The 27854-nt window shown below is 40.9% G+C and overlaps 1 protein-coding gene across 1 annotated transcript; it reads right to left on the bottom strand.

Moving 5' to 3' along the window:
* Window positions 1–1834: 1834 nt before the first annotated feature.
* On the bottom strand, window positions 1835–27394 carry klf5l (Kruppel like factor 5 like). The gene is made up of 4 exons (XM_026182518.2): window positions 26860–27394; window positions 14668–15601; window positions 13679–13738; window positions 1835–5330 (listed from the first exon to the last, which is right to left on the bottom strand). Exons 1-4 carry the CDS (start codon window positions 26998–27000, stop codon window positions 5152–5154), a joined length of 1314 nt encoding a protein of 437 aa, XP_026038303.1. The 5' UTR covers window positions 27001–27394; the 3' UTR covers window positions 1835–5151.
* Window positions 27395–27854: the final 460 nt, after the last annotated feature.

Below are 27854 nucleotides of genomic sequence, written 5' to 3' on the forward strand. Positions count from 1 at the left end.
GTGGAAGTGAGATTTTTCCATGACGTCAACAACCTTGTATCTTTGCAATTCAGATATTTAAGGTTATCGCCAATTAATTTCATAACCATGCCCATCTATCTATCCTCATGCATAAATTGCACATATAGAAGCTACTTATCACTTATTTATTCCATATTATATATATTCCATAATTTATTCCAGCATCTTTGCAGACTCCACTATTGTATGAGAAATACGTTATGTACACTGAGAGCAAAGACAGAGCCATAGGCCAGTACACATACGTGGTCGCTACAGCCGATTCTGATTGGTTACTGGTCAAAGATCTATGCTGTGCGTCTTAGTAAGAGTTTTGCTTATGGGCAAATTAATAGTTATAATATTCTTATTGTAGCTATCAGATCAGTTCGGTTAGAAAAGCTACACAGTGAACAGCTAGAACAGTTAAATCAACTTTAGCAATGACCTGTGCAGGGTCAGCTATGACAGCCCAACAGCAGTTGCATCCAACACTGAATTGGACAAGCAGAAGAAAATGGATGGAAATAGTAATTAGGCGTGGGTTTTGATAATCGATTTATCGATTAAAATCGATTCTGGCTTGGATAACGTGATATCGATTCATTAAAATCCTGAATCGATTTTTAAATATAAATTTATTTTGCACGAAACGCCAGAATCTCAGGTTAAACCTCACAAAATTTCAACAACCACCAAACAGCTAAAACAGTAAATGAGAGCAGGAACACGGATTCTGCACAAAGATGTAAACACAAAGCGCGAACCCACCGACGCATCAGAATCAGCGAGATGTGACTTTATCACCCGACGGCACGGACACGGTCGGGGCTGAAAGCCGACAGCTCACTGATTCTGATGTTTCGGCGGGTCCGCGCTTTGTGTTTACGCCCTTTTTGCGCAGATTTGGAAGCTGCAGGTTTTTATCTCTCACCAAACAATATTGACCGAACCAGCAGCAAAAGAAGCAGCAAACTACGCTTCACATAAACATCGTCATGAATTCCCTCTTACTTTTCCCGTTTTGCTTCCACCACGATAAAAATCACACTTCATGCACAGCTCTCTCTCTCTCATCTAAAAATCTGTTTTCTGCATTATTCGCTTGCTAGTTACGCACAAGTCTACCGTTGTTTACAGCGCTGTCGGACGTTTTTTTCCTTTTACTTACTTCCGAAAAGAAAGCGTAATTTCTGATGTTCAATACTGAACAAATGTAAACTTTAAATTATGCAAAATTGCAAAACGCTTAGCTGTGTCTCTAATCAAACCTCTGTAGCTTTGCTTTGCTTCATGTCAGCAGCATCAGGTAATGTTCATATGTTGATTAATGGTTTTCTTTCGTTTTTGATGTACTGCAGAATATTTTTATAAAATCCCAGGCCAGGAAAATCACCTTCATGTTTTTCTGTTTTATCTTCAGCTACTTTGACACAAAGGCATCTGCTGTGATGCTTACACCTTTGATAAAGTCTGGCAAGGGTCAGTTTTCTTTTTTTATTGATATAAAAATATGGAAATGTACTGATGAATGATCTGAATTATAATATTTCTGACTGTCTGAGACAAAATTTCCCTGATTTGAATCGAATGGAATTGAATCATGAATCGAATCGATTCTAGAAATCAGTGACGACCCAGCCCTATTTCTGACCACTTGATGAATGTGGTATTTACTGGTTGCTGTGTGGCACTGAAGTGTTTGTCAGAGTGATTCTTCATTATAACAACTGTTTTTACAGCAGCGACACAAATAATCTAAAACGTGTCCACCAATTATTTCCTATATAAGAGTTTGGAAAGCTGGAAAAAATGTAAGAAACACCAGATAATCTATTATTTTATGAACATTTTTATTATTTTGTTGCAGCATCATTACTGCACAAACAAAAAGCAAAATAAACCATTGTTCTTATTAATTGGAACATAAACAATTTGATAATTTTCTTACACACATTAAGTATCAAAACAAAATTAAACAAACTCACATACGGCTGATCTAAAATCCCATTATTTTAAAAAAAGGAAAAAATATCAATATTATAATAGGAAGTAAAACAAATATTTACAAAATCTTTCGATGAAGCTAAAACTACAGTATGTACACAGTGGGTGGTCAGAGCTCCCTTCTTTAGAGAGACAGGAGAACTTGTTCCTTGGGATGAAAAATAAAATAAAACAATCAGATTTGAAATAACAGGATGCGTTTCCCCTGCAGGGATCTGGGCCGAACCTTCAGCCTCTCGATACAAACAGGGCCAAGCTAAAATGACAATAAGGACGATGCGACTGTTTAAATGTTCTGGCATCACGCACCCGTTACAGATAAGAAAACACCAGTACGGCTGAGTATTTGCTCACAAAGTTTGTTGTTTTAAAAGAACAAAGAGGCACAGTGCTAATGGTACGAGACACCTGGGAAAGCAACAGCAGCAGTAGGGATTACAACAGATGTTTTCCTTTTCAGCTGCTTCACTTTGAATGCTGCACGTTTCCACTGCAGACAGAGTCTTGCACTCTCTGGCTCCACTTTGACAGCAGTTGTATTTGTTTTATATTTTAACCCTCCTGTTTTTTTGTTTTTTTAAGGGCTCACGACAAGACCAAACAAAAAAAAAAAACATAGACAGCTCTTAATCATTTTCAGCTTTGACATGTCTGCAGACGGCAGTTGTTCTTATTACAGGATCCAAATTCTGGACCTCTGAAATGCTGCCACTGTTACGTTCTTGGATTATTTGTTTAAAGAGAGTGGGTGTGCACGCACCGTTCACTTAGAAAAACCTCTTTGGTTGCAAGATTGTCGTCTTCTGTTGTAATAATCAGTGTAGATTTTGTACTGTTTTTATATTAGAGTACAATTTGTCTTTAATGTGCACATTATACCAAAACTATGCTCACCAAGTATCAATCAATTCATTAATATCATTAATAACAGTCCCTCAAGGCGCTTTATATTGTAAGGCAAAGACCCTAAAATAATAATCTGAGAATGTAGTGGCCTCGCTTTAAATACGTTTAGATAAAAGGCTCAAGGAGAATCACAAAAGCCCACGAATTTCTTTACAGTTTACCCCAGTTGAAAGAAATCTGACAGGTAATGTAAACATACTATACAGTAGATTTTAGAAATCTCCATCTCACCTATGTCATATAAAAAGACCCAACAGACCCCAAGTCAATATCTTTAAGGGTGTGTCTCTGTGATGAAGTTGTGCTGAAACTCTGTGGGTGGTGGATCTGGTCTGTGGAGAAGCAGCATGCTTGAAAAAAAGTGATAAAAACAGCCTGTAGTGAACTCTGCAAAATAAGGTAGGTAAACGTAGTGGGTGTATGCCTGCTGGTTTATAACTGAGGCATGAAAAAGTTCACTGCCACTGCAGATCAAACATTTCACTGCCTCTGAATGGTGAAAAACAAAACAAACAAAAAACAGTATGAACTCCAGCAGCACTCCTGTTATTGATCAGCGTGCAAGATTTACTGGAAGACGTTTAAGTCTGTTCTGAAGAGAAGCCACACGAGGACACGACACAGCTGCTAATCCTTTTACCCTGAGAAGGTTTAGATCTCCACGAGGATCGTGTTTTCAGGAAGATGACTTTTAGTGCTGTTCACTTTACAGCATCCACTACTTGATAACATTTTTCCACGAATAGTGAAGGTTTCCCTTCTTTAGTGCTCAAGCATGTTGGAAGAGCACTGCTCAAAAACAGTGTGGGGGCGAAAAGCCTTCTATGCTTTCCAAATAAAAGTCAAAAAGATGCAACAGCCCCATCGATTAAATGCTAAGCATTCATGTGAATGTGCACTTCCTGTTCTTTCAGTTAATAGGGCCGCCTGTGAGAGCGTAATGTACCAGGCGCACGGCGTATTAACAAACCTGATTACATAATAGAGCTATCCACCCATCTCTATCTTTCTTGGGTTGAAGTGTTGAATAAATACAGGACAATTAAGCAAAAAGAGAGAAAAAAAAAAGAGGGTGAAAAACAGCGCTGAATGGAAAAGGCAAGCAAACACCAAACTGTTGTCATAGGAGCTCCGTTGCCACGGCAACAGGTAATGTCATGGATACAAACATTGGCAAATTGCGCTGCTCCGTGAGCTCAACAGGTATTACCTGTATAGAAAAACATGCAGAACTAGGAGATGATTAACTTTTCCGTGCAGTTTTCTGATTCCGACTGATCTTTTTTTCTCTTTTCTTTCTTTTTGTTTTTTAAAAGACCCTTGACCCTTCTACCACAAGGAAGTTTTGAAGTGGGATAAGACATTCGATAAGAAAAAAAAAAAAGTTGTCAAGTATAAATTTCAATACATTCGTCATATTATTAAACACACATACGCACACTTACAAACAAGTATGTACAGAGGACAGGCAAGTGTTTCCACCTCTTACTTACAGTTCATACCTCAATCGATAAAAGGCGGTGACAGAGGTGAAGATGATGATGATGTTGGCAGCAGATTTGTTTGAAACGTTCATGTTGTTGTTGCTGGTGGTTTTCTTTTTTTTCTTTACTCTTTTTAAAAATGCAGCAGAAGAAAGTTTTCCAGGATTTGATCAGAGTCCCAAGTCCTGATTGCAAAGTCTGCAGGGAGGGATTCGAATCGAGATTCACGAGCTGCTCGTGAGAGAGCATGTGATTTAGGACAAACTCCAAAATCACCACAGTGGTCGAATTTTTTTGCTAAACCGTCGGCTCTGGTGTGAGAGTTCAGCAAACTCTGCAGCGACTGACTGCAGACAGATTTCTATCTAACATGGAGCAGCTCCAAAAGTCTTGTTCTGTTATCATCTGCCTGGATCCCCTTTGCTGTTTGAACAACAAATGAAACTAACCGGGTGAGAGAGCAGCTAGTAACTGTAAGGCCTGTTCACCCGACATGTTGACAACAGATATGCAGGTCTGTTATTTATTTAAAAACTTGTTGGTGTAGCACCTACGCTGGAGTTTATCCACGGGTAAACTTCACGTGCGGTGCAACTTTTAATTTGATTTTTGGACAACTCATGAAATTAAACACCAGAGCACTTGGGGGTGGGGTGATTTTGGTTTTCTTTCTGACTCTTATAAAGCTGATTGGTTCAGGCGGCTGTCTCTTTATGCAACATGGAGTGTGTCTGTATATGCAGGTATATTTGGTTTAGTTCTGGTGACGCTTCATGTGCAGAGCCAAATGGTCCGAGCGTGAGAAGCAGCGGCTGCAGGCGATGCACTTGAAGGGTTTGGCCCCGGTGTGTTTCCGGTAGTGTCTGGTGAGCTCGTCGGATCGAGCGAAGCGCCAGTCGCAGTTGTCCCATGTGCATCGGTATGGCTTCTCGCCTGCAAAAAGAGAAGAGGAGAGCGCAGAGGCGTCAGCTACATACTTTAGGTTTTTTCTTAAATTTCTTAAAGCAAAGACAAGTTCGAGTACACATCAGTCAAAGGACCAACTTTACTTGAACACACCACAGAAAGCGATTCCACTTTCCCACACTCAGTCATTCAACATAAGTGCTAAAGAAAATTCCTTTAACATACCAGATCGTGTTTTCTATCAGATATAATTTTAGCTCATATATTTCTGAGTGTTTTGATGTTTGGCGGTTTGTTTCCTGCTGTTTGAAATATTACAGTGATGTCAGCACTCTAAAAATAACATCCCTTCACAATAAGACTTGTGTGCCTGTATGACGTCTGTGTGTAGTTGTATTTCTAAATGTGGGGGGGATTGTTTGAATGGCAGTTAGCATGCACTTTTGGTGTTTACTGCTTCCTTCTGTAAAAACTCCTGTCTGACTTCAGCGAAACTAAACCGAGATAAAAATCTCATGAAACAGTGTTTCAGACAATGGGTTCAACCATTGTGACGGTGGTGTGCATAAAAACAAGTGTCAAATTGTGAAAGGAAAGATTTGAGTTGGAAAAGTAAAAAAAACTTGTTTTCACATGAATTAACAGAAGAAAAATGAAAAAAGACACAAAGAATCAAAGAAATTTTGCAAGGACCTTGCAGCAGTGTGTGCGTGCGTGTCATCCCAGCTCACTTTATGGACATTTTCAGCTACAGTTTCAATTATCAGACTTGGTGCATACGAGGGAGAAAGTTAAGAAGGTTGCTTTTCCTTTTTTTTTTGTAAATATAACAGCAGCAAATCAAGTTTTTCTGCAGTAAAACTTGATGACTTCAAAGCATTAAAGATTAACGACCAATTTTCTGTGTGCTTGCATCATTCCTTTACTTCTGAATCCTAAAGAAACTCCACACAAACATCGCACCGAAACCATTGTCAGCACTGCAGTCTGTCTCCTCTCTGATAATATTTAACTGATGAGCGCCTGAATTGGATAACCAGAAGAAAATGGATGGATGGAGCTCGTTTTATTCTATCAGCTCAACTTTATGTCATTCTGTCAACTTTCTAATGTGATTATCATCAAAGTATTTTGCCTTCACAAGAATTAGACTTGTTTTAATATCCCATCACAAGCGAGTGAACATCAATAAGACAGTTTATCTGTAACCACTGAAAGCGGCCTTTGTGTCAGGAGTCTCGGAGCACAGCACGAGTCGTTGTTACAGGTGTGGCAGTGTTTGATTGTCACACTGCACATTAAGAAATGTAATTGTGAGATTGTACTTTTCCATTTTTTTGTTTTCGGAGGGGAGGTTATGGCTTTGTGCCATTTGCTGGAGACTGAAAACAAAATTGTTCAGAGGTGTGGATGTAAAAACGAGATTAGTGTTGTGTAACCCTATAGGCTCACAGCCTGCTTTGTTTTCATGTCATCAGTTGCTTTTTTTTTTTTTTTAAATCCATGTTTTAGAGAAAATTAAAAGGATTATTGGAGAAAGTACAACTTGAACTCTTGCAAAAGCACAATGTCCCTGAATTGTTGATTGTCTGGGACATAAATCATATTATGCTCCTGTAATTATAAGGTAACAGTAGTGGGTAGTAATGGGTAAGGAGGTATAATGACAGAGAACCTGTAGAATGGGAATTCAAAACACTGTGGAATAACGAGTTAAGTAAATCTAGCACGACAGTTATCTTACCCCACCCAAACATGGACATTTCTCTGCTGTGCCGCAACGTGCTCTTGCCAAACAGTGAGCTAATCATCAACAAAGAGAAAAAAAGGCGCAGTTGAAAGGGTTGGTATGCACATGACAAGAGAGAAAGAGGGGGAAAAAAGTCATCTTTCATAGCCAAGGTGGAAATTAATGTTCAGGAATCAATGCGAGGCCTGAGCACAAACATAAGTGAAAAGGAGATAAGCAAACAATAAAGGTCTGCTCAGGCCAGATTCCTTCAACTTTGAGTCGGTGCTTTCCAAAAGAAGAAAAAAAAAAAGTTCATGCCCTGATTAAAAGTTTAAATATGGCGTTTTCCTAAATCAAATGCCCCAGTTCCAGGAAAGTATCCAGACTAGATTTATTATTGGTTCCAATGCAGAATAAAAGTGATAGCTTTATACCTTGTACTGTTTGCTCACTGTCAATAGACTGTAGTGTTGTTGACATTCCAAATAAGCAATCCGGTAGATATTCAATGCCATAAAGTATAATTTCTAAGACTCTAAGTTCTGTCTGATAGGCTGAGGTAACCTATCAGGCAGTGTCGAGGGAGTGTGCCTCTCCTCGGCTGTGTGGGCCATCAAGTGCTCATTATTAGCATGGGCCCTGTTTGTGCTGATTAGATAGCTTCTGTTATTGACCATCAATCACCAGTGACAGCCATTAATGGAGTGAGTGGGTCCAAAGAGCAAAGGGCGGGCGGAGAATTTAGGTGACAGGAAGGAAGTATTTGTATGTATTATTAGTAATACAACATTTTGTGCGTCTTATCCTAAAAAAAAGTGTATTTGCAATTCACATTTCCAAATATTTTGTCCTCAGTTAGTCCAGCCACTCTTCTGGGCAGGTACAAGCTAAAAATAACAGGACCGCAAGTGTGCTAGCTCAGTGGATCATTGGGTTTCTCTACTATTTTCAAGCATCTTTACCTTAAAGTGCCTTGAGATTACTCATGTTCTTAACCGGCTCTAAATAAATAAAAATTAAATGATCATGAACACGTTAATGAATTTTAAACAATCCAACCAGCCCCGAAACCCCACATTACAGGCACTCCAGCCTCCTTTGAGGGCAATATCCTGTTTCTAGAGGTAACCGCACTTGATGTGTGTGAAGAGGTGGAGTGCAAATGTCTCCATATAAAAGGTTTAGGTTCTCAACCCACAGGTGTGTTTGGTTTTCCTCTATAGCTGCGCTGATGAGGTGAAAAGCACAGACGCCTCTCTCAGACTATTATCCCTGAAAGCTACAGCAAACATGACGGTGAAATACGACACACACACACACGCAGAACAAACAGACTTGACTGGTGCATATATAGACGGTGGATAAAAAGAAGAAAAAAAAAACTTGCATAGGATCCCTTCCTTTAGTCAAAGGGGGGAAAATGGGTTTGTGGGAGATTTACTACACATGCATGAGAAGGTAAAAACTGACACATCCATCATGTATTGGAACCTCATGCACTAGAAAAACTGAGCTTTGACAATACTGAGACATTTCACAAAGAATTTAACTTTTTTCTGGCTGTCAGCGCTGTTCAAGTGGAAACTGGAAATTTGCATGACTTCGCTGTCTATTTTTAAATCGCTTAACAGGGACGCTTCTTAAAAGGTACCAGTACTCAAAAGACTTCACAGGCATTTGTGTAGCTGTTTGATCAGGTGGCCGATTACAAACGGCAACGCCATTATCTCTCTCTTTCTCTAGAATGCACACATGGGATGCTGTAGCTCAGGTGGCAGAGCAGGTCAGCCACTAATCAGAAGGTCGGTGGTTCGATCCCAGGCTGCCTCCTGGCTGCATGCCAAATATCCTTGGGCATGTTGCCTACTGGTGGTGGTCAGAGGGCCCGGCAGCCTCGCCTCTGTCAGTGTGCCCCAGGGCAGCTGTGGCTACAATGTAGCTTGCTATCGCGAATGTGTGAATGACCGAATGTAGTGTAAAGCGCTTTGGGGTCCTTAGTGACTGAGTAAAGCGCTATACAGATGCAGGCCATTTACCATATATTAATGAATGCATGAAACACACACATTCAGAATCATGACGATCTGGGTCTTAACTTGTGCACAAAACTGATTTTTCCAAGTTGTTTTTGTCCATAAAAAAAACAACAGATTTTCTAACCTAATGCATTTCTATACCTTCTGCTTAATGTCATGGCAATGCACACTCAAGTAGAATATACCAGAAGTGTAATAATAACATTTTATAACCACCTCTACCTGGCTTTACTGAGTCAAAGAGCAAACATTTTCAGGCTCTTCAGGACGCCAATAAACTCTTTGTGGACCTCTTGGCTTTATCAGCTCACTCTGTGTTTGTAAAGAGGGCTGGAGGGTTCCCTAATCAAACTGATAGTATTTTACTCTTTAGACACACACATGTAAACACACACACACACACACAACTGCAAAAGCCAATGTGAAGAGCTGGAGTGGCTGCTGAGGCCACGGTCAAGGTTACGCCCACGAACCAGTGGGAGGTGCAGACTGTTATCACAGACGTGCCGATGAGCACAGATAGCGATGCACTTAAACAATATTCACATCAGATGCTCCCTCAGGGGGTTCATGCCGATTGCCTCCACAGAGGGCACCTGGGCTACGGCCGCTTAGCTGCTCTTCCTCTTCCTCATTCAAATGGGCGACCTGTATGTGCTCCATCTTGTTAAATGTTGATCACAGTAGTGGATTACATAGCCCGACCCTTCCTCTGTATAAAATTAAAAATGACACACTAAATGCACTTTAGAGGAAATATTTTGCTTATTTTCCATAAGGTGTAATCTATGAAAAGATTGTAATAACAATATATTTTAGGGCTTCCTCTTGGGATATGTAACAGTCACGTGTCCTGTGGGATTGACTCTAATATATTGTGACAGCATCAATATATCATGGCAGTGTCATATCTTAAGCTATTATACAATTTCCAAGTCTAATCTTCAACATAAGTAAGCCTAACGTTACATTAGTCATTACACTTTACTCCTAAATATTATTACTTCATGTCCTGGTTTAGTACATCAGCACTTTATACCTCAAGATTTACTAACTTCCATTATTTGAATAATTATATCACCAAAGCAGCTACTACATATCTGACTAATCAGTGGTTATGAATTTGGGTTTCTTTGTCCTTTTGGTAACACTTTCTTTTAAGATCTTTATATAAGTATGAGATTATAGGGAATAAGAAGCTTATACACACTTATAGCACAATATTATGGTATATATTGTTTAGCAGTCTTGTAGCTGCAAAAGAAAAAAGTTAACTATTAATTACACATTATTATATAACCTTAAGCAACTTTATGATGTAGAGGTTAATGCCTGTAAACTCACCAGGATTGAGACGTAATGGCTATTAGGAATAAGGAAGGAAGGAACAAAAGAAATAACATATAACGAACCAAAAATGTATATCTATGATTGAATTATAACCTCATTCGATGATGTTAATGGCCTTTATTATTTCCTATTATGCAAATGTGTTATTATTAGTCTTCAGTTTAGTTGTCTTATTATCTTTTTTGTAGTGGGTAACAAAGTAACTCTAAGTAACTATAGCTTATTAAAGTACCTTAAAGTTTTGTTGCAGAGGGATTGAAAAGTAACCAAAGATTTGGTCACATGTAAAAGTAAACTGGAGCCAAAAGGTCTGTGTACGAACATTAGACCATACTAGACAGACTAATACAGCAATTTCAAGTTTCCATTTCACTTAACATGCAAATCTTTAATCTGTGGGTGGGAATCTGAACATAAAGATCTTTACTTAAAGAGGATTTCAAGCTCAATGAGCCACCAGATTGTTGGACCCTATGTGTATATAGATTTAAACCCAAGCCCAGACCGGGGACCTGCAGTCTACAGCAAATGATTTGTTAGCAGTAAGTTGCAAAAGCACAAGTCTGTTAGCCTGGGAAAACATGACTAATGCTTTGTGAAAGACTTATAGAATATTGTATTGTACGTACACACACACACACACACACACACACACACACACACACACACCCAAAGGACTTCCTGATACTATTGCCTTAAGAAAAACAACTCCTGTCTCTCTGGCAGTGAACTGAAACAGACATAAATGAGGGATGATGTTTCACCACATTAAAGGTTCTGTGCCGGCAGACTGTTGATGCAACGTATGTGTTAATACCTCACAGGAAACCCTGTACGCACAGACTGACACCAGTCATGCAGGCGTACATTACTATGTAGTTGTTAATGAGCCATCCCAATTAAACACTTTTGGGTTAATCGGGATCAATAACAGCCAGTTTATCACCATTGAACACCGTGAGTAGCTGCTGGTTCGGTGGTATAAAACGGTGGGAGACACGACTCTCGGTAAATGTCTCACTTTTGATTTTGTGACTGGTTCATAGTTACACACCGAGTAAACAAACACTGCAATCCTATCAGTCCTATCTATCTATCGATCTACAGAATGTAAACATGGGTTTAAACTTGGCAGGTCCTGTTAAGATACTATGTGTAGATTAATAATAAAATAACGATAATCTCTCTAGAAAATAGATTATTTTCAATTTCTTTGATAAGAAAACTACATACAGCATTCTTTATGAGTTAAAGGTGTGGACTGCTTCAACTCAGGCAAACAGAACCAATTATAGAAAGGTTAATGCTGTAATGTAACTTTAAAAAGGTCAGTGTGAAGTCAGTGGCAACTTTATAGTGTTTGGTTTATATTTAAGGTCCAATATTATGCACCGATTCATGTGTGTGACTAAGTTCAGCAACCCAAATAAATCTGAGAATAAAAGGGGGGCCTAGAACGCAGCTGTGAGGCACTCCACAAGCACAGTATGCAGATGCCTAATCAATAGATAAGCCAAGCTATTTTTAAGGCCGATGTAAAACGACTATCCATCCAGCAAATCACATTTGTTACGGAAATACACATAAAATAACTAAACCTTGTGTCACATATACTGTATTGTGTCATGATATGCCTCAAATACTTGCATTAGCTTTGTAAATTTCTTTTGATTTGCCTTAAACATTTCCTGGAGTTCAGAACAGTCGGTGCAATGTTTCTTTTACATGCTCAACTTATGAGTCATCAACTGAATGCAAAACAAGACCAAACAAGCCTGGTTTGGCCAGACAGCAAGCGAAGCCTTGCGGTGGGAACCGTGGACTGACCAAAACAAGTAAACCAGGAATCCTTGGTCAGTGACATGTCTGCTGCTGTGGGATCTGCTAACCGTGACGCACTCTTTGAAATGAATGCCCATGACTCCATCACGCACTCAGCCTACGTCCAGTTGCGGTTTGCTAGTAAGACGCATTTAGTAGCCGCATCGACTTGCCAGATGATTATAAGGATGGGACGTGCACTGCGAGGTGTGTGTGGGCATGTGAACGTCTTTGTTCTGCTTTGTAAAGGTATCTGCACGTGCCAACTCATAAATTCACTGCAAGTCACACCTCATGACACAGATCTAACGCACGTGGGCAGAATATGAAATTCGACATTGTAGGTCATAATAAAAGTGTCCGAATTTTGTCTACATTTGGTCATGATATCGTAACAAACTGCAGGTTTGGAGCCACAACCAAAAATACTGCTTAGCCAGTGATACAGTAAATACTGTAAAGGTTACTTTGTTTTCTTTTCACAAACAACAGGCGCTGAAACATGCGGCTGAAGCCACTGAGGTCCACACTTGTCAGCGTACTCTTTAATTGCTCTTGTTTTGTTTACCATTCTCACTGCATGTTTCGAAGCCTGTTTGTCTTTTGTGCTGCTGCATCCTGCTGCTTCAACAGCCCAACTTCCCCACTGGGATCCATAAAATTTCATCTTATCTATTTATGACCGCAGAGAGATCTGTTTCTATTTGTCTGTTCATTCACGTGTTCACGCTTCGCTCTGTCAATATTTTCACACTGGAGGAGCTCTGCAGCTTTAATCGCATGAGTAAATCTTCAAAATCCAGGTCTGGGGCCTCTGGGAATTCACAGGTTTCATCTTACAGAAGGGAAATACATTGAAACCAGCCCCTCCGCCCCCCTGCTCCGTTCTCCGAACCCCCTACCTTCCTCCTCCTCCATCCTTCCTTTCAGGAACTGAAAAGCAGGAGTAACTGGTTTGGCCTTTATTTAACTGCGTGTCTTTCCTCTTTTTTTTTTTTTTTTTAACCCTTCTTTTCTTCGTCCTACCCTCCTCCCTCGGCCCTTTGTTCTCTTTCACTGGGGACGCTACGTAGACAGGTATGAACATGTATAAACACGGCGCAGAAAAAACAAAAACTCAAATATGTTGCTTCTGTGCCTTTTCTTTTCATTGCGTTTACCTTCTTCATCAACATCATCTCTATTATTGTTGCTGGGTGTATCGAAACTGGCGCCGACATAAAGCACAAATAAATAAGCTTAAAGCAACTGAACTTAGAGGATGACAAAGATGCATGACTGCAGCATGCTGCTGCTTCACCACCTACAGTGTAAAGTTAAAAAACTAACTTCCAACCTTTGAATGTTTGGTGAATCAATCCTAAATTAAAATTGGTATAAATTTGTAAATAACAGCAAAGACTGTATTTCAGCCCTCGGGGAGATTATTTTCTTACCTGTGTGTGTTCTTTGGTGTGCCTTCAGATGGGAGCTCTTTGTGTAAACTTTGGTGCAGCCTGTGAGGAAATAACAGAGGATCATAAGCCAGGAGGACAGCTGACAGGAGGACACAGCACAAAATCTGTCTTCAACATGAATCATTAGGTGTTTACTTACTCATAACATATTAAAAGTACACTGTTTGGATAACATAATGCAACATCTTGCTTCTAATTTAACTGCAAATTTAGTTGAATAGCAACAGGTTGTAGTCTTTACTGCAATGAACAGTTAAAGGAACAACGATAATATGTATTATTTATAAAACGAAGAGTAAAGTAACTGATGCAAAGTTTGCTTTCAGCCTGGTTTTTGCACATTTTCTCTCACAGTATTAATGACTGTGAGGATTTCGTTTGCAGGTCAGAGCCGTGCATTGCCGAAAGATTTGCATGTGTGTTGCTTTGGGTATAGAGTTTATTTACATTCAGTGACACTGGGAATTGGACTAGTTCATGTGTGCAGATATGGGATTGACTGAACCATGCTTTGTGTGTCCCATTGGTAATTTAGAAAAGATTGTAAGTGAAGCACCGACTGCCCTGAGCCGGCAAAGTGTACCACTTTTCGCGCTTTCAGGTGATGTCACCAGTAAGATCCCAGTACAGCGAGACAAAAGCTGCCCCTGACTGGGCTTTGGGGGCATGCGGTGAGGCACAAAAATCAATGTGTTGCGTACATCCTGGTAAGCTGCAAGGTTTGACTTGTTCATGTTGATTTTGGAAACTGTTTTGCCTTGAGCATCACAATGGTACATACCGGTCCAGACAATAGGACATGCAAATGAAAGTGAAGTCAGATAACGTAGTTTCATTTCACATCGGCTCATATTTTTATTTTCATTTCAGAGAATCGTTGTTAAAACCAGCTACGTGGGTTTACTTTCTAATGGAGAAACTTCAGTTGTAAACCATAGTTTATAGTGATATAAAAACAGACCACCCACCTGGGTAGTCGCAGAAGTGAATCCTCCTCTTCTCCAGCTCTGGGTTGTTTCGCCTATTGTATTTTGGACCTGTTAAGACACCCTGGCCGTGTGTCATCAGCATGGCATGATGAGACATCCCCGCTAGCTTTATTCCTCCCATACGCTGCTGGTAAGGGGGTGGACCCTGGGGTGCTAGGCTCAGCAGCTCTGCCTGGCCGTCTGGGCTTCCGGGCTGGGAATTTGGTGGCGAAGGCGGTAGGCTGTGTGGCGCTGTGTGCTGGGATGAGTTGTTTGGAGAGTGCTGGTAGTAGCTGGGATGATGATGTGGCAGTTGGTGCTCTGCCATCATGTAGTTGCCGTTGGTCGTCGGCAATGTGGCGTTGCTGAGGTTCAGCATGGTCCTGCCGCTGCTGGAGCTGTGCGGTGAGGGACTGTTGTGCGATAGGGTCATGGTGAGGTCGCCACTGCTCGCGATGGGCATGTGGTAGACCTGCGGCTGTGGAGGTGGAGGTCCGATGTGAAGCTCTGTGACCAAGTTTGGCTGCTGCTGCTGCTGAGATCCTGTGGTCACGTTCACCATTCCTCCAGCGCTCATGTCCGGTTTTATGAAAACGTTGTTGACTACAGGCGGCACGCTGAACACCGAGGTGAAGTCTGGAAGGGCCTGGCTGGTTGGGATGGAGCAGGGCACCTCCATCCCGGGTTCCGTCTTGATCTGCTGTGGTGTGAGGGTCTTGGTGTTGGGCCTGTAGAGGCCTGTGCGGAGGTGAGTGGTGCTGGGAAGGATGACGTTGATGTTGAGGCTGTATGGGGTGGCAGGTTTGTCCTCTGCGAAGTACTCGTCCACCACGGAGGCGCTCTCTCGTCTGTACTTCTTGTCGGTAGTGTCATTCGGGGTACTCAGTAGAGGACTGCTGTGCTGGGGAAGGTATTTGTCTAATTCGAGTTGAATCTGAAAAAGAAAAGAGACGCAAAGTTAACAGAAATACTTCAAATGTGTACTGAAACTAGGGGAAAAAACATTCACACAGTTATTTCACAAACATCCTACCACACCCTTTAAATAACAATACATCATAACCTGAGATTTGCACATGACTGTTGCTGTTAAAACTCACAGATCCCATCCATCTACGACAGACTTCCATGTTCACAGTTTTGGACTCTTTTCATGTGCTTTTGAGTCCTAATCTGATCAGCGCTTTAAGAGATTATTTGGTGAACGTGGATGCAGAAAGTTACACCCATTCCATGAAAAAGGAAACACAGCATGGTTGGAGGATGCTGTTTCTCCCAGCATCCTCCTTGCGTCATAGCTCACATTCCTGTTTCCTACTGAAGCTCAATGTCCTGACAAGCAGCCACAATTGACAGTTGGGGCAGATAGCTAAAAAGGGAATTCACCTACAAGTAAACCTTATAATACTGTAGCCTCCAGGCCTTTAGAGTGCATCACACCTGCTATGTGCTTGAATGATCATTCACTGACAATTATGCAGCTGCAGCAATAATCCTGGACACTGTCATATAAACATGCATACACTCTTACAGGTGATACACATTTAAAAACAAATGCTTCCCTGCTGAAAGCTGAAAGCCTTGCCCCTTTGCTTTCACTGCGCAGCAGGCTTTTGCCAGTAAAAATCCATTGGGACAAAGGAAGGGACGTGTTTTACATTTTCATTCCATTGGGATAAAGAGAAGAAGATGCAAACAGCCAACAGCGAGAGCAACGCAGGTAGAATTCCATAAAAAAATTGTAAGGAAAAAAAAAATGCAAATAGATTCAAACCTTCAGTTAAGTTTCATTTACACAGTGGCAGACCAAGCACATAAGTAATCTAGGGTCACTTTACATAGTCTGTTCAAGTCTTGTCATCTTAAAGAAGCAAATCTGACAACTTCCCCGTGACCGAGCACTAGACAGAGAAACGTCCAATAGAATCACATTTAGAGAGGGCGACCATCTGCTGCAACCGGTTGGGAGAGAGGGAAAAGCAAAAAAAAAAAATTATTGAGAAACAACAAACAATACCAACAATGGACAGGCTGGCGGGGCCTGTAATCGTAGACCTGATGTACAGAATGAAAGAAGACAGAGATGAAAAAGCCCAGGCTACTGAAAGAGAAGACAAAACTAATGACGTGCAACAGTGCCAGGCAAATACCTGGAAATTAAAAGGAAACAGAAGAGATGCACTGCATCATGGGAGGTCCCGATGGACGTATAGCAGCATAAATAAAGAGAAGGTTCCAGGCCATATAATCTAGTTCTAACTATAGGAGTAAAGAACTCTACTGGATCAAAAATGGTAAGATGAGAAGGCAGATCATTAATGGCTTTGCATGTAAGGAAGGTTTTATATTTGATAATTAGTTTGTTAATAACTCCCTATTATATAACTAGTAGCTAATTAGCTCTGTGTAAATAAGATGTGATTATCTGGTTCCGTGTAGTGACGGGATCCCCAGCTGCGCAGCGTTCTTGTTCCTAACAAGTTTCTTTTTCAAGGAACTTGTGATTTCTCAGATATCTCACAGTGATGCATATAGAAGGCATCCCACTTTAGCAATTCACTCACTAAAAGTTGCACAAGGAAGGTTATAAAACCCATTTTTCACCTTATACCTCATTAATTTTGATCCACAGTACTTACATCTCTATGACTGTATTTTTTATTTGTACTCCTCTCGCTAATTTAAAGATGGTGAGGTCTACATTAAAAAAAAAGGCTTGAAAGTTGGAGGAGGCCAAGAAAATTGTAAAAGTGAGACACTGTATGGGTGTCTGCTACACAGGTTTTCAATGCAACAGGTAGCATTTATCATTACAACTACCAGAATGTCTGCTGGAGCACAAAAGAACCATTTTCAGGTGACAGGATGAAACAGACAGAGTGAAGAAGAAAATAAACTGCAGATATTTTCTTCTGATTAAGTGGAAAACATTTGATTTTCATCCAAAGTGCACCTTGGCACCGTTTCTCATTTAAAGTCTACATGTGGACTATTGCTCCTTCAGAGGTGCACAAGCTGTCAAACAAAAAAAGGATCTAGACTGCAGAAGCCACACACTGTGTCTACGATCATAAATGCACAAAGCCGTTTAATGCAGGCTATTTATATGCTGTACATATGCATGCAGAATTTCATACTGTTCATGCACACCAACTTACTGACAAATTAAAGTTCACACGAGCATGCTAACACACACAAACAGGTAGAGAGTTGGCTCCATGGGTGTGGCCGACAGTCTGATGCACGAAGAAGAGGAGGAGGGAGAAAAAAAAAAGGGGAGAAAGCACTCACAGCTAAACCAAAACAAAGGCTGAAGGCATGAGAAAGGTGCAGTGAAACCTAAACACTGTCAGGTAAAAATAGACCTGCCAGACAAATCTGATCCGCACAGTGACGACAGATATACACCCAGGATGATGGGAGGGAGGAGCGACCAGGTTAAAAAGAGAGGTGGGGGTGGGGGGAATCAGGAAGAACAAAGGTCCGGAGAAGAGACGGAGAGAAAGCCACCTGAGCGGTAAAAGTGATGATTAATTCTGAAAGTGATAGTTATGTCTGAATGAGTGCAGCTAATCTAACGGGGACATCTGATTAGATTCAAAGAGATTGTTTGTAAAGATTTCCAAACTCCAGAATAAACTCACAAACTCAAACCAAATACTGCGCTCTGCCAGTCACTGAAACATAATGTTCACTGACCAAAAACGTGTTATTTCAGCACCAGTTATAGTGCTTTTTGGGGTGATTCGAGATTGGAAGACAAGAATTATTTTAACTGATCTCGACCCGATCGGTGGGAGAGTGAATTCCATGAACTACGCCCCTTCCGTGGGAGATCACAAATCCACAGCTCGCAGTAAAATCCCGCTCTGAAACGAGCCATTTGGGACAAATGACCTAATGAGGTGCTGATGCGTTGGAGGTCGTGTCCTGCAACCGAACAAAAGAGCAGAGCGGGCTTGTTTCAATGCGCTTATTCTGCAGCGCTGCTTCCAGTGCCAGCCCCATCATCACACCAACACACACACACTCTGCTAATAAGCTGTTGATGTATTTGCACACACAAACCTTGGGTGGTTATTGGTCTGTGTGCACTTGAACTTGAGGAATGTGTGTATGCTGCATGAAAATTTCTACTACGTGCAATTCAATTTACTTAAAAGGCGCATCCCTGTTTTTACTGATGGTGGGTAACAATTAACAACAGAAACAATAGGCAAATGCATGAATTAAAGAGGCACAATTAAGAAGGGAAAACTAAATCTATGATGAATTCAAAATGAGCAAAACTGATTTTACAGTGAAAACGAGTTTTGGCCAAATGCACCAGTCGCTGAAGTGACTATCAGCGACTGGTGAAATGCCTATCATGCATTCCAAACAGCCTCGATGCAGTGATTAGTACTATAAACATGACAAGAACATAAACCTGAGGGCGGGGAATAAATGGGAGTATTATTTGTGTCGTGTACGTGGGTTCTGATTTTCTGTTGGCTTATTCTTAACTTATTATTCATTGTGATTCTTTTCTAATCCTCGCCAAACAAACTCAAAAAAGTCATTGTATAACGAATAAGCATACTCCTTGTGTTTGAGAGGACGAAACAAAGTACTAAAGACTGGCGTGAGCGGCGTTCCGTGCCTTTTTTGCATATTGCTATATGCACATGTCTCTGTGTGTACATTTGTATGTGCGTATTACTGTTAGAGCGTGTTTCCTGCAGGGCTAGGATAGATGGCCGCCATTCATCGCCGGTAAACTGCCCTGTCATCAGTGGAATCTGAGCACCTGGTGAAACGAAAGTCTTGGGTATTTACTGAGGGGGAGAAAAAAAAGTGAAAACAAAAACAGACTCTCTGTTTCCTTCTGACTGAGAGCTCCTTTCACGATGGGACACAAACAGGTTCTGTAGTGCCGGGGTGCTGGCAGCTGTCACCTTTGGGTGCCCTTGGTCATGTCCCCTTACTGGACTGATGTTGATCTGTCTTCCTGTCAGCATCTGTACGCTGATACAAACACAAGCAAACTCTCCATATGCTCTTTTCATGAAGGCATGAAGAGAAAGGTTAGGGCTCTCATCAAAGAACATTTACAGAGAATACCAGCTACTTGGAAATGCACAGAATGTACATATTTTTAAGTTGACCAACTTTGAAAGAGCTTTAAAAATGCAATCGACTTAAAACGAGTCCCTGCCAAAAGCAAGAACTCTCCTGTCTCGACTCTCACCAGACTTCAGGAAAGGTTTAACGTTATCACTTCAGCCCCATAAACAGGGCTAAGGTTAAAACCCTCTCCTTTGCATAAGAGGACGTATTTCCTTCATTTGCCCTACAACTATTCTGGGTTTCTCTTTTGCCTTTAATTCATTAACAAGAGAAGCACGGTGATCTCAAAGGAGTCCAGTGGTTTACAGTTCAGAAAGTCTTTTGTTTTATGTGGTAAATGAGGAGAATATCTCTCGGCAAAGACTGAGTTGGTTAATAATTGGAGAACATGTATAACTGTTCTGCTATGAATCCTTCTGCCTGATAACAACAATCTCTTATCAGCTGTGTTCAGGTTTATGGGGCAGAGTGGGAGTTTCCACACTTCTGGCCAATTTCACGTCCATTCTTAAAGGCCCACTGTATCCTTTAAGGCCGACTAATACAATGAGCAAAAACTTTACACTACTCATCAGTAATAATGTTCACACATAGCAGCATATACTTGTCTTTGGACTTGTTGGTATTTTTCCCTTCACAGTCACTGCAACCTCAAGTTTCCATTCATTATGAAAATTAGCCTTCAGAATCAAGCTTGCGTGAGGCTCTAATACACTGAACATATCTGCAGTCATACTCAAGCTGGTATGATTTCAAAACATCCACATTCTTTGCTTCTTAGCTGTAAGGCATACCTCAATATAAATATTGTTATTCATCTCTAAAATATCTGTGAGATCCACCACACGCATGCCAGCATCATCGAGAATAGTGTCGTTTTCCGCCTGCACAGAGTAGCCGTGTGAATCCTGATTCAAACCCTGAAAACCTCCAAGCTGCAGGGTCAATCCCCCTCCTCCTGCTAATTGCAAAACAAATGGCTTCGTCTGCACGCCAGTTTTCTTTTATGGCTTTCAGGAATGCAATGGTCGTTCGCCTTTGGATCTCCATAAAAAACAGAGCTCTGCGTCAGGGCTCCCTGGCTGGGAATCAACAGAGCAGAAATCATGACAAGGTCATCAGGGCAACAACAAGACCTTTCATACCACGGTGATGTTTTATTGGCACGGATGATCACAGAGAAATAGAAGCGTGTTTGACTTCCCAAGAAAGTGACGAGCTTTCCAGGGTAAAAGTGGCAAAGTGAAACAAGCCAGCAGAATTTGCTTTGTTTTAAAAATGTACTGCCTCACTGCTTTAGTAACATCTGAAGATGAGTGAAGAGGGTGAGAAATCTTTCAATATTCACCCAAGTGCCTTCTTTAGTGTCTGATTTCCTTACCTGGATGTTTAAGCATGCGTTAACTATTGCATAGTTTTGTTACAACTACATAATCTGGAAAATTTGGGGGTATTTTATATGCCACTGATGATGTGGCATAGCTAATAAACTGTATATACAGACACACTACTATACTGTATATGCTACTGCACTGACACATAAAATTGCAAACAGTAATTTTGAATAAGGACTGTTTTTCTTGGTTTACAGTTCTGAGGTAAAAGAGGGCAAAACCGATGTTTAGGCAGAATCCTCAGGAACCCTTCTGTGGTCATTGTTATTTTATTTACATATCTTAATTTTAGCTCTGCTTCTAGCAATGACCTGCAGCATGAACTAGCACTTATAAGTCTCTGTCTTTGCTGTTAATCATTGTGTAAACCTACGCCGTTCTGAGGCAAAGTCTTTGGAAAGGAAATAACACTTTCCTTATATTCCTGTTACCACTTTGCCCAAACGGTGACCTTTTTCACACGTTATCCTATTTCTGTCTCTTATTTCTTATCGGTCTTTGTTCCCTGTTCTTCCAGAAAATGGTCTCTCAAGATTAGCCGGCAGTTGGGTTGAAGAAATTGAGGAAGTTCAGTATCTCACTGCGTGTTTAGAGATAACAGAGATTTTTTTTTGTCTCACCACAAAATGATTTCAGCTTTTGTTTTTCCCTCACAAAAGCAGTTTTGACTGTTTTTCCAGACGAGCGAGAGGGTAAACAGTGGTGGTCATTAAAGAGATTTTGCAGCTTCGGTAGATGAGTTTGCAGACAATAAGCATTAGGAAATGGCAGAATATGACTGTCTGCGGGCAGCATGTGTTGTCTGGTATGGTAACACAGCCGGGCATGATGGGGAGAGCTGACATCAGCAGACCAAACAAAGTGAACAGAGCAAAGCATGAGTCATGCTAGGAATTGTTCCTAGGTTTCTTGTTGCTCTCAGATGCAGTGTGATCAGACTGATTTATGGGTGTGAATACAATAAGGTTTATTAAAAAGAGACTTTTGAACCTACAATGTATTTTCCCATATGAATCAAAGGCGTTTGTCTTTAGACAACCTGTTTATTGATATGTGGCTACAAAACACACAATGGCAATCAACAGCAGTGACGGTTGAGTAAACAAAAAAAAACAAGACAAAACTGGCAGTTAGGTGAGCACAATAACACGCATGTTATAGATGAAAAAAAAAAAATCAATAAATATACGAGTAGAAGAAGAGTTCCTGGAGCTAGATAAATTTTAAGTTCACTTTAGATAGAGACAAAAGAAAATCGTCCTAGATTTCTCAATAACGCAAATAAAAGTGTTTCCCCACAGCAAACTTCCTTTCACCGATCACTGTAGGGATCCCTGCAAGTCGAAACTCGTAGTCAGCAGACACTTGCCCAGATGCAAATTCAGCTGCATGTGTTGTCCTGGAAGTCAAATCATTAGTCAAACCAAAACCATCTCAGACCTCAGCTGCATGTCAGCCGCGAGGGCCATATAAAGGAAGGGTTGTGCGACTATAAACTAATGGGGGAGACCGGGGTTCACAAAAGAAGGCAAGTCTGGTCAAAACCATGGCACAGGAAGGATACACCCAAACACACCACGCGTATCCCAGGAGGTACAACTAAAATATTTATAAAGCCGTATCTGAATATTGATCTTCAGGAAGCATTCAGCGTGACTGGCGACATGCTCTTGATCTATGCTCCATTAAGTTATTCTGTAACCTACCCTGTCGTCTGCGCGCAGTCATACAGGAAACCCACAGGTGATATAATGACAAAAGAATCTGGAAACAAGTTTCATATCGGTTACTTATTCCGGTATTAATACTTAAGAACATGAACAGATTTGTTCAAGTTTTTAAAAAAATGCAGTGTGTCAGAAGACTGACAAAGACACAAATGATGCCTCAACAATACCGTAATGAACAGTCAAACCTTAGCTGAAATGTTGATGCCTGTAAGGACTGGTTCTTTTCTAATAGTGACACATCATTTACAAGAGAAAAATGCACAGCTTTTCACCCTTCAAGCTTTTCAGATTTGTGGTTTTGCAACATAAATGAAGAATTCCTTTCAAACTCATCAAGCAGATTTATGTGCAGGCTGAATAAATGCCCGTGTAATCACAAGGAATGTATGGCTTTTAAAGAACTAGTCTCAATATGCTTAAAGTAAATAGAAGGAGAGGATACAGCACGATGACAACAGTAACAAAGGGATAATGTTAAACTATTAGTGTTTATTTGTAACACCAAACTCAAGAGTCCTGTGCTCACATGATAAGTTTCTGTATATAAAAAAAAAGTGTGCAATACATGAAATGGTGTCCAAAATATACGGGCACAAAAGAGGTGGGTGTTAATAGCCGAGACTAGTAAAGTTGTGGGCCATTTTCGAGGTAGTACGCAACTGTGCATGAAAGTGCACAATGACAGGGAGTTAAGTTCCGGAAATCAGCCATAAAGTGTCTACATAGGCCCACGTTAATGTTATGACGGCATTTCGCTGCAGAGTCGAGAGTCCAGAGAATAAAGTCCAGTTATCAGTTATGAGTCAGGCCAGAGAAAAAGAGCACGGATCTGCAAAGGAGTACGAGTATCCATGAATTATCCAGAGAGCTGGACTTTAAGGTTACAACGTGGCATTTACAGTGGTGGTCCTTAAAGTTATTAAACTGGTAGTTTTTAAATATAGAATTCTTTCACCAGCCTTGTCAAGCAACTACAGTTTAAGCAGAAAGCATGTGGTTAACCAATGATCTCGAATCCAAACCTCAAGTTAGCCACTAACTTCTGAAAACAAGTCAAGTTTTTGCTTTAGTTTACCAAAACCGAGCTAAAAAGATCAGCTGGACCCAGACTAGCTTTAATGAATTTTCTGTGACTTATTAAAGAAGACCAAGCTGCTGGATCTGCTTTGAAACATTTTCCAAACAGCACGTCTCAAGATCAGTGAGTTCATTCGCTAATTTTGTTTTATGGCTACAGAAAAGCAACACTATAAACAACAAAGGGGAGAATATTCCAGCCATTCAAAGTCCTGGAGTTCGACCATTCCCACTGAGTTTTCATTGCCACCGTGACTTTCTCACGAGGTCGACCTTTATCATCCTCTCTTTTGCCTCTGGGCGGCCTGTGGACATGCGAGCCCTGCTCAGACAGGTCGGGCAACGTACGTTTGTCACGACATCACTGGAGTTAAGCTCTCGTATAATTCCACAAAGACCACTGCATGTTACAGCAATGAGCACCAAACAAAACAGCAGCTGAATTCTGGCTGCACGAGCCAAACATTGACGCAACTGCCGAAACTGACACAAGTCACACTGTTGGAGAAAACAGTGGCAAAGTTGATATTAACAACTATACTTCTATGCTAACCTTCATAGTTGATCATATCTGGAACCTAACAAACAAGTCTCGCTTTTTTGTCTTGTGATCATCTCAGTGACTGACAGTTTAAAATCTACGCTTCTTTTTCTGGGTTCACGCTTTCAGACATTTTACATTTCAGTTCATGGAATTCTACAAGAACACAAACCAGTTTAGGTTGTAAAATACTTTAGTTTATGGCAGCCATTGTGCTCTAAATACATCTGCAGGAAGATAGGCAGACAAGGTAGACCGTGTTTTCCAAGTCGTACAGAAAACTGGATGAAAATCTAAAAAGATTACTAAAAATCAATCACCCACACTACCCACAGTTGCCTTATCCAGTACCTGAGCATGATGGCTTAACTCAGAATACCAATGTTCGTCCCAGCATCTCAAAACTTCTCTGCTCGTTCCTCCGCTCCCTTTCATGGACACACAATTGAAATGAGCCATCGCGGAGCACGACAGGGTTCATCATTTTAAGCTTTTTGCGGCTACACACAGTGCTCTCACATGTCTTAGAGGTTGATTACTTCACACAGTGATTTTCATTGAGACAGCTGTAATAGAGGAAACGCTGGTGTCCTGTGCTTCCTTGCCCAGTATTCTCCCTCTCAATTAAGTTCATGAAAATCTAGCTTTTCAGTTTTAGGGTAATCCTGTCTAAAAATATCTGCTTTAGCACTGCCTTGTTTCTGGAATAACTAACTACTAAGCAGGCGTAATAGGCGATGGTCATTGTTATATAGAATAAAGGTTTTTTTATGTATAGTTTTTGATCAGAATATATAAAATAGTTCCGTATAGAAGAGCCACAAAATATAAAGCATCACCACTGAAAGTTCAGTGATGGTGCTGGTCAGGCAAAAACTGAAGCAGCATAACCTGAAACAAATGATCTGCCATTAGAAAATATAATACAAATATTTTCCTCCATACCACAGCAGCACAATGAACTTCATTCAAGTTGTACAAACATGCAGATATCTAAATGGTTGATGGCTGTGGACAGATGTTTGCACCCGTCTAGTAGCAAAGCCCACTGAGCCTTTTCAAAAAAGCTTTTAATGTATGCTTTACTCCCATGTTTGCCGAAAGGCACAGCCTGAATCCAGCCCACTCTGCTAATGATGTTTCAGGCTGAACCTATTGCGTGCAGACACAGCCTGTGAGAAACGTGTATCATATCCGCATATATGAACCTATGGAATAAAAGCCAGGAACAGACCGCAAACATCTTTAACCTGTCAAATCCACTTTGGCTATGCTTTGTTGGTCACGTGCAGCTGGCAGAGTGGCTTTAGCCTTAGGTCTGTGGATCAGCTACTTGTTTACCAAATATGTGGCAGGAGACCAAACTCAGCACCATACAAAGGCGTTCGGTTTCTGTTTGTGCTCTGCTGCGATCACGCAGGAACAACACGTGCTTCACAGCCATTTAACTTTAATGCCGTCGTCATGTCTCTGCTGTGAATAGTGTACTGTTTTTGCATTTATGATTTTCTGAAAACAATTAGGCACCCCATGTATCTCGTGTATATATCTACATAAACCATGAGATGCTTGCTGGGAATTTCAGGAAGTATCCCCAGAAAGCCTTGCACAGTGAGCTCTCCAAAGCACTGCAGTGATTAATATAGAAGAAGCTGTTTTGCAGAGTTCTCTAAATTTCAACCTGATGCTATATCACGTGACCAAAACCCCAAGATAAAAAAATATACAGGTAGGGATGGTGAATAAAATTTGAGGAAACAAGGTGTAATGTGCACATGTACTCAGCTTCACTTGTTAATGTGAAAGATTATAAAAATAAACATAGCAAACATGTATGTAGCTTTTCATTTAACAGCATATAGAGAGCAAAAACAACTGCCAACAAGGGCAGGCTAGAACACCTGGTATTGCGTCCCCAAAAGTATATTAGCAGGAATGTGCATGGCTTTCCCCGCTGTATCCACATAAAACCTTATAGTATATGATGAAAAAACCGCATAGCGCATCAAGTTGCCACAAGTTTCTCCAAGCTGCAATTGTTTTTAACCCATCAGCTGCGCCTCTATGCAGGACTTCTACCTGTTGCCTGCCCGCCTTTACAGGTGAGCTGCTACATGTCACATGAAAAAGCAGCCTGATAAACACGACACACATTAGCCCCTCAGCCAGTTACATGACTATTACTGTTTGCTTATGCCAGAAACAACTACGTGTTGCCTAAAGCGGCACGTGGTTCCCATCCTCTGCGAAAAGCAGCGAACACCTTCAAACTCTCAGGTAGGCCGGATCTCCGGCTCTCCTGAAGCCCGGCCGCGCTCAGCGGGTTGGGGGAGATTCTTACCGCGGGCTTGACGTCCTCGAACACGGACGTGTCCTCGGCGCCCTCCGCTCCCGACATCCTCACCGGCTTCAGCTGCGTGAAAACTGCCCTTTCTTCAGTCGCGTGGGGCGGATTCATGGCCAATCCTACACTCGTTGCCATTAAAGTTTCTGCTTAAACAAGTTTATCTTTTTTTCAGAATTTGTTTTTTAAGTGCATATACAGTTACTAACGTTAATAACGCCCTACTGGAGCTGAATGCTATGGTGTAATCCACAGCCCTCCCTTTTCTTGTAGCTCGCAGGTAGACTTTACCTGAGCTCAACTAGACACAGCCAATCAGAGCAGACTTCCAGCCCACTCAAGGAGGCGGGACTCACCTGCAGGAAAACAACAGAGCATCAGGTGAAATGTTGCCCCTGCATAATAGGCCAAGCATATGAAATACACACATTTTAACCAAGGTTTCTTTCTATTTTTCTCTTTGCTTTGAATAAAAAAAAAAAAGCTGTTTAAATGATATTTTGTCACACGTGACTGAACCGCAGCGTCAAACACCCAGGGATAAGAATGTGTCATATACAGGGTGAAGTCATCCACATGTATCATCCACTCATCACAATGTGTGCAAAAAGTTAAATTTTATCAGTATCAGTTTTATCCAATAAGATCAAATTATGTTACTTCTGTTATTTTATTTATTTATTTTTTGCTGCAAAATGAGACTGTCAAGCATACCAACACACAAATGTTACCATAAGACAGTCAGCATGCTGTCGCTCTGAGATTGAATGGGGTCAAGTTTGGAAATTACATGCAATCTGTTTCTGACAATACATTAATTAACTGTGATAAATCATCGAAAATCACTTGATATGTAGCAGAAATTTACATTCACACATTAACATTTGTGCTCAGCAGCCGCCTTCTACAGGATTATAACCAGAGTACAAGCAGCTGGCAGCCAGTTGAGTCGAATCCCCTCAAGTTGAGATCATTGGCAAAGACACATTCAG

Source organism: Astatotilapia calliptera, chromosome 10 (genome assembly GCF_964374335.1).
Source record: "Astatotilapia calliptera chromosome 10, fAstCal68.1, whole genome shotgun sequence".
NCBI classification, from domain to species: Eukaryota; Metazoa; Chordata; class Actinopteri; order Cichliformes; family Cichlidae; genus Astatotilapia; species Astatotilapia calliptera.

What these genes read in the sequence shown, in the direction of transcription:
- klf5l (XM_026182518.2), bottom strand. Translation starts at nt 27,000, where the DNA reads ATGGCAACGAGTGTAGGATTGGCCATGAATCCGCCCCACGCGACTGAA. An exon ending in TCGAGGACGTCAAGCCCGCG is followed by an intron (nt 15,602 to 26,859) that starts GTAAGAATCTCC and finishes TTTCTTTTTCAG; the next exon opens with ATTCAACTCGAATTAGACAA. An exon ending in ACACCAAAGAACACACACAG is followed by an intron (nt 5,331 to 13,678) that starts GTAAGAAAATAA and finishes CTCTTTTTGCAG; the next exon opens with GCGAGAAGCCATACCGATGC.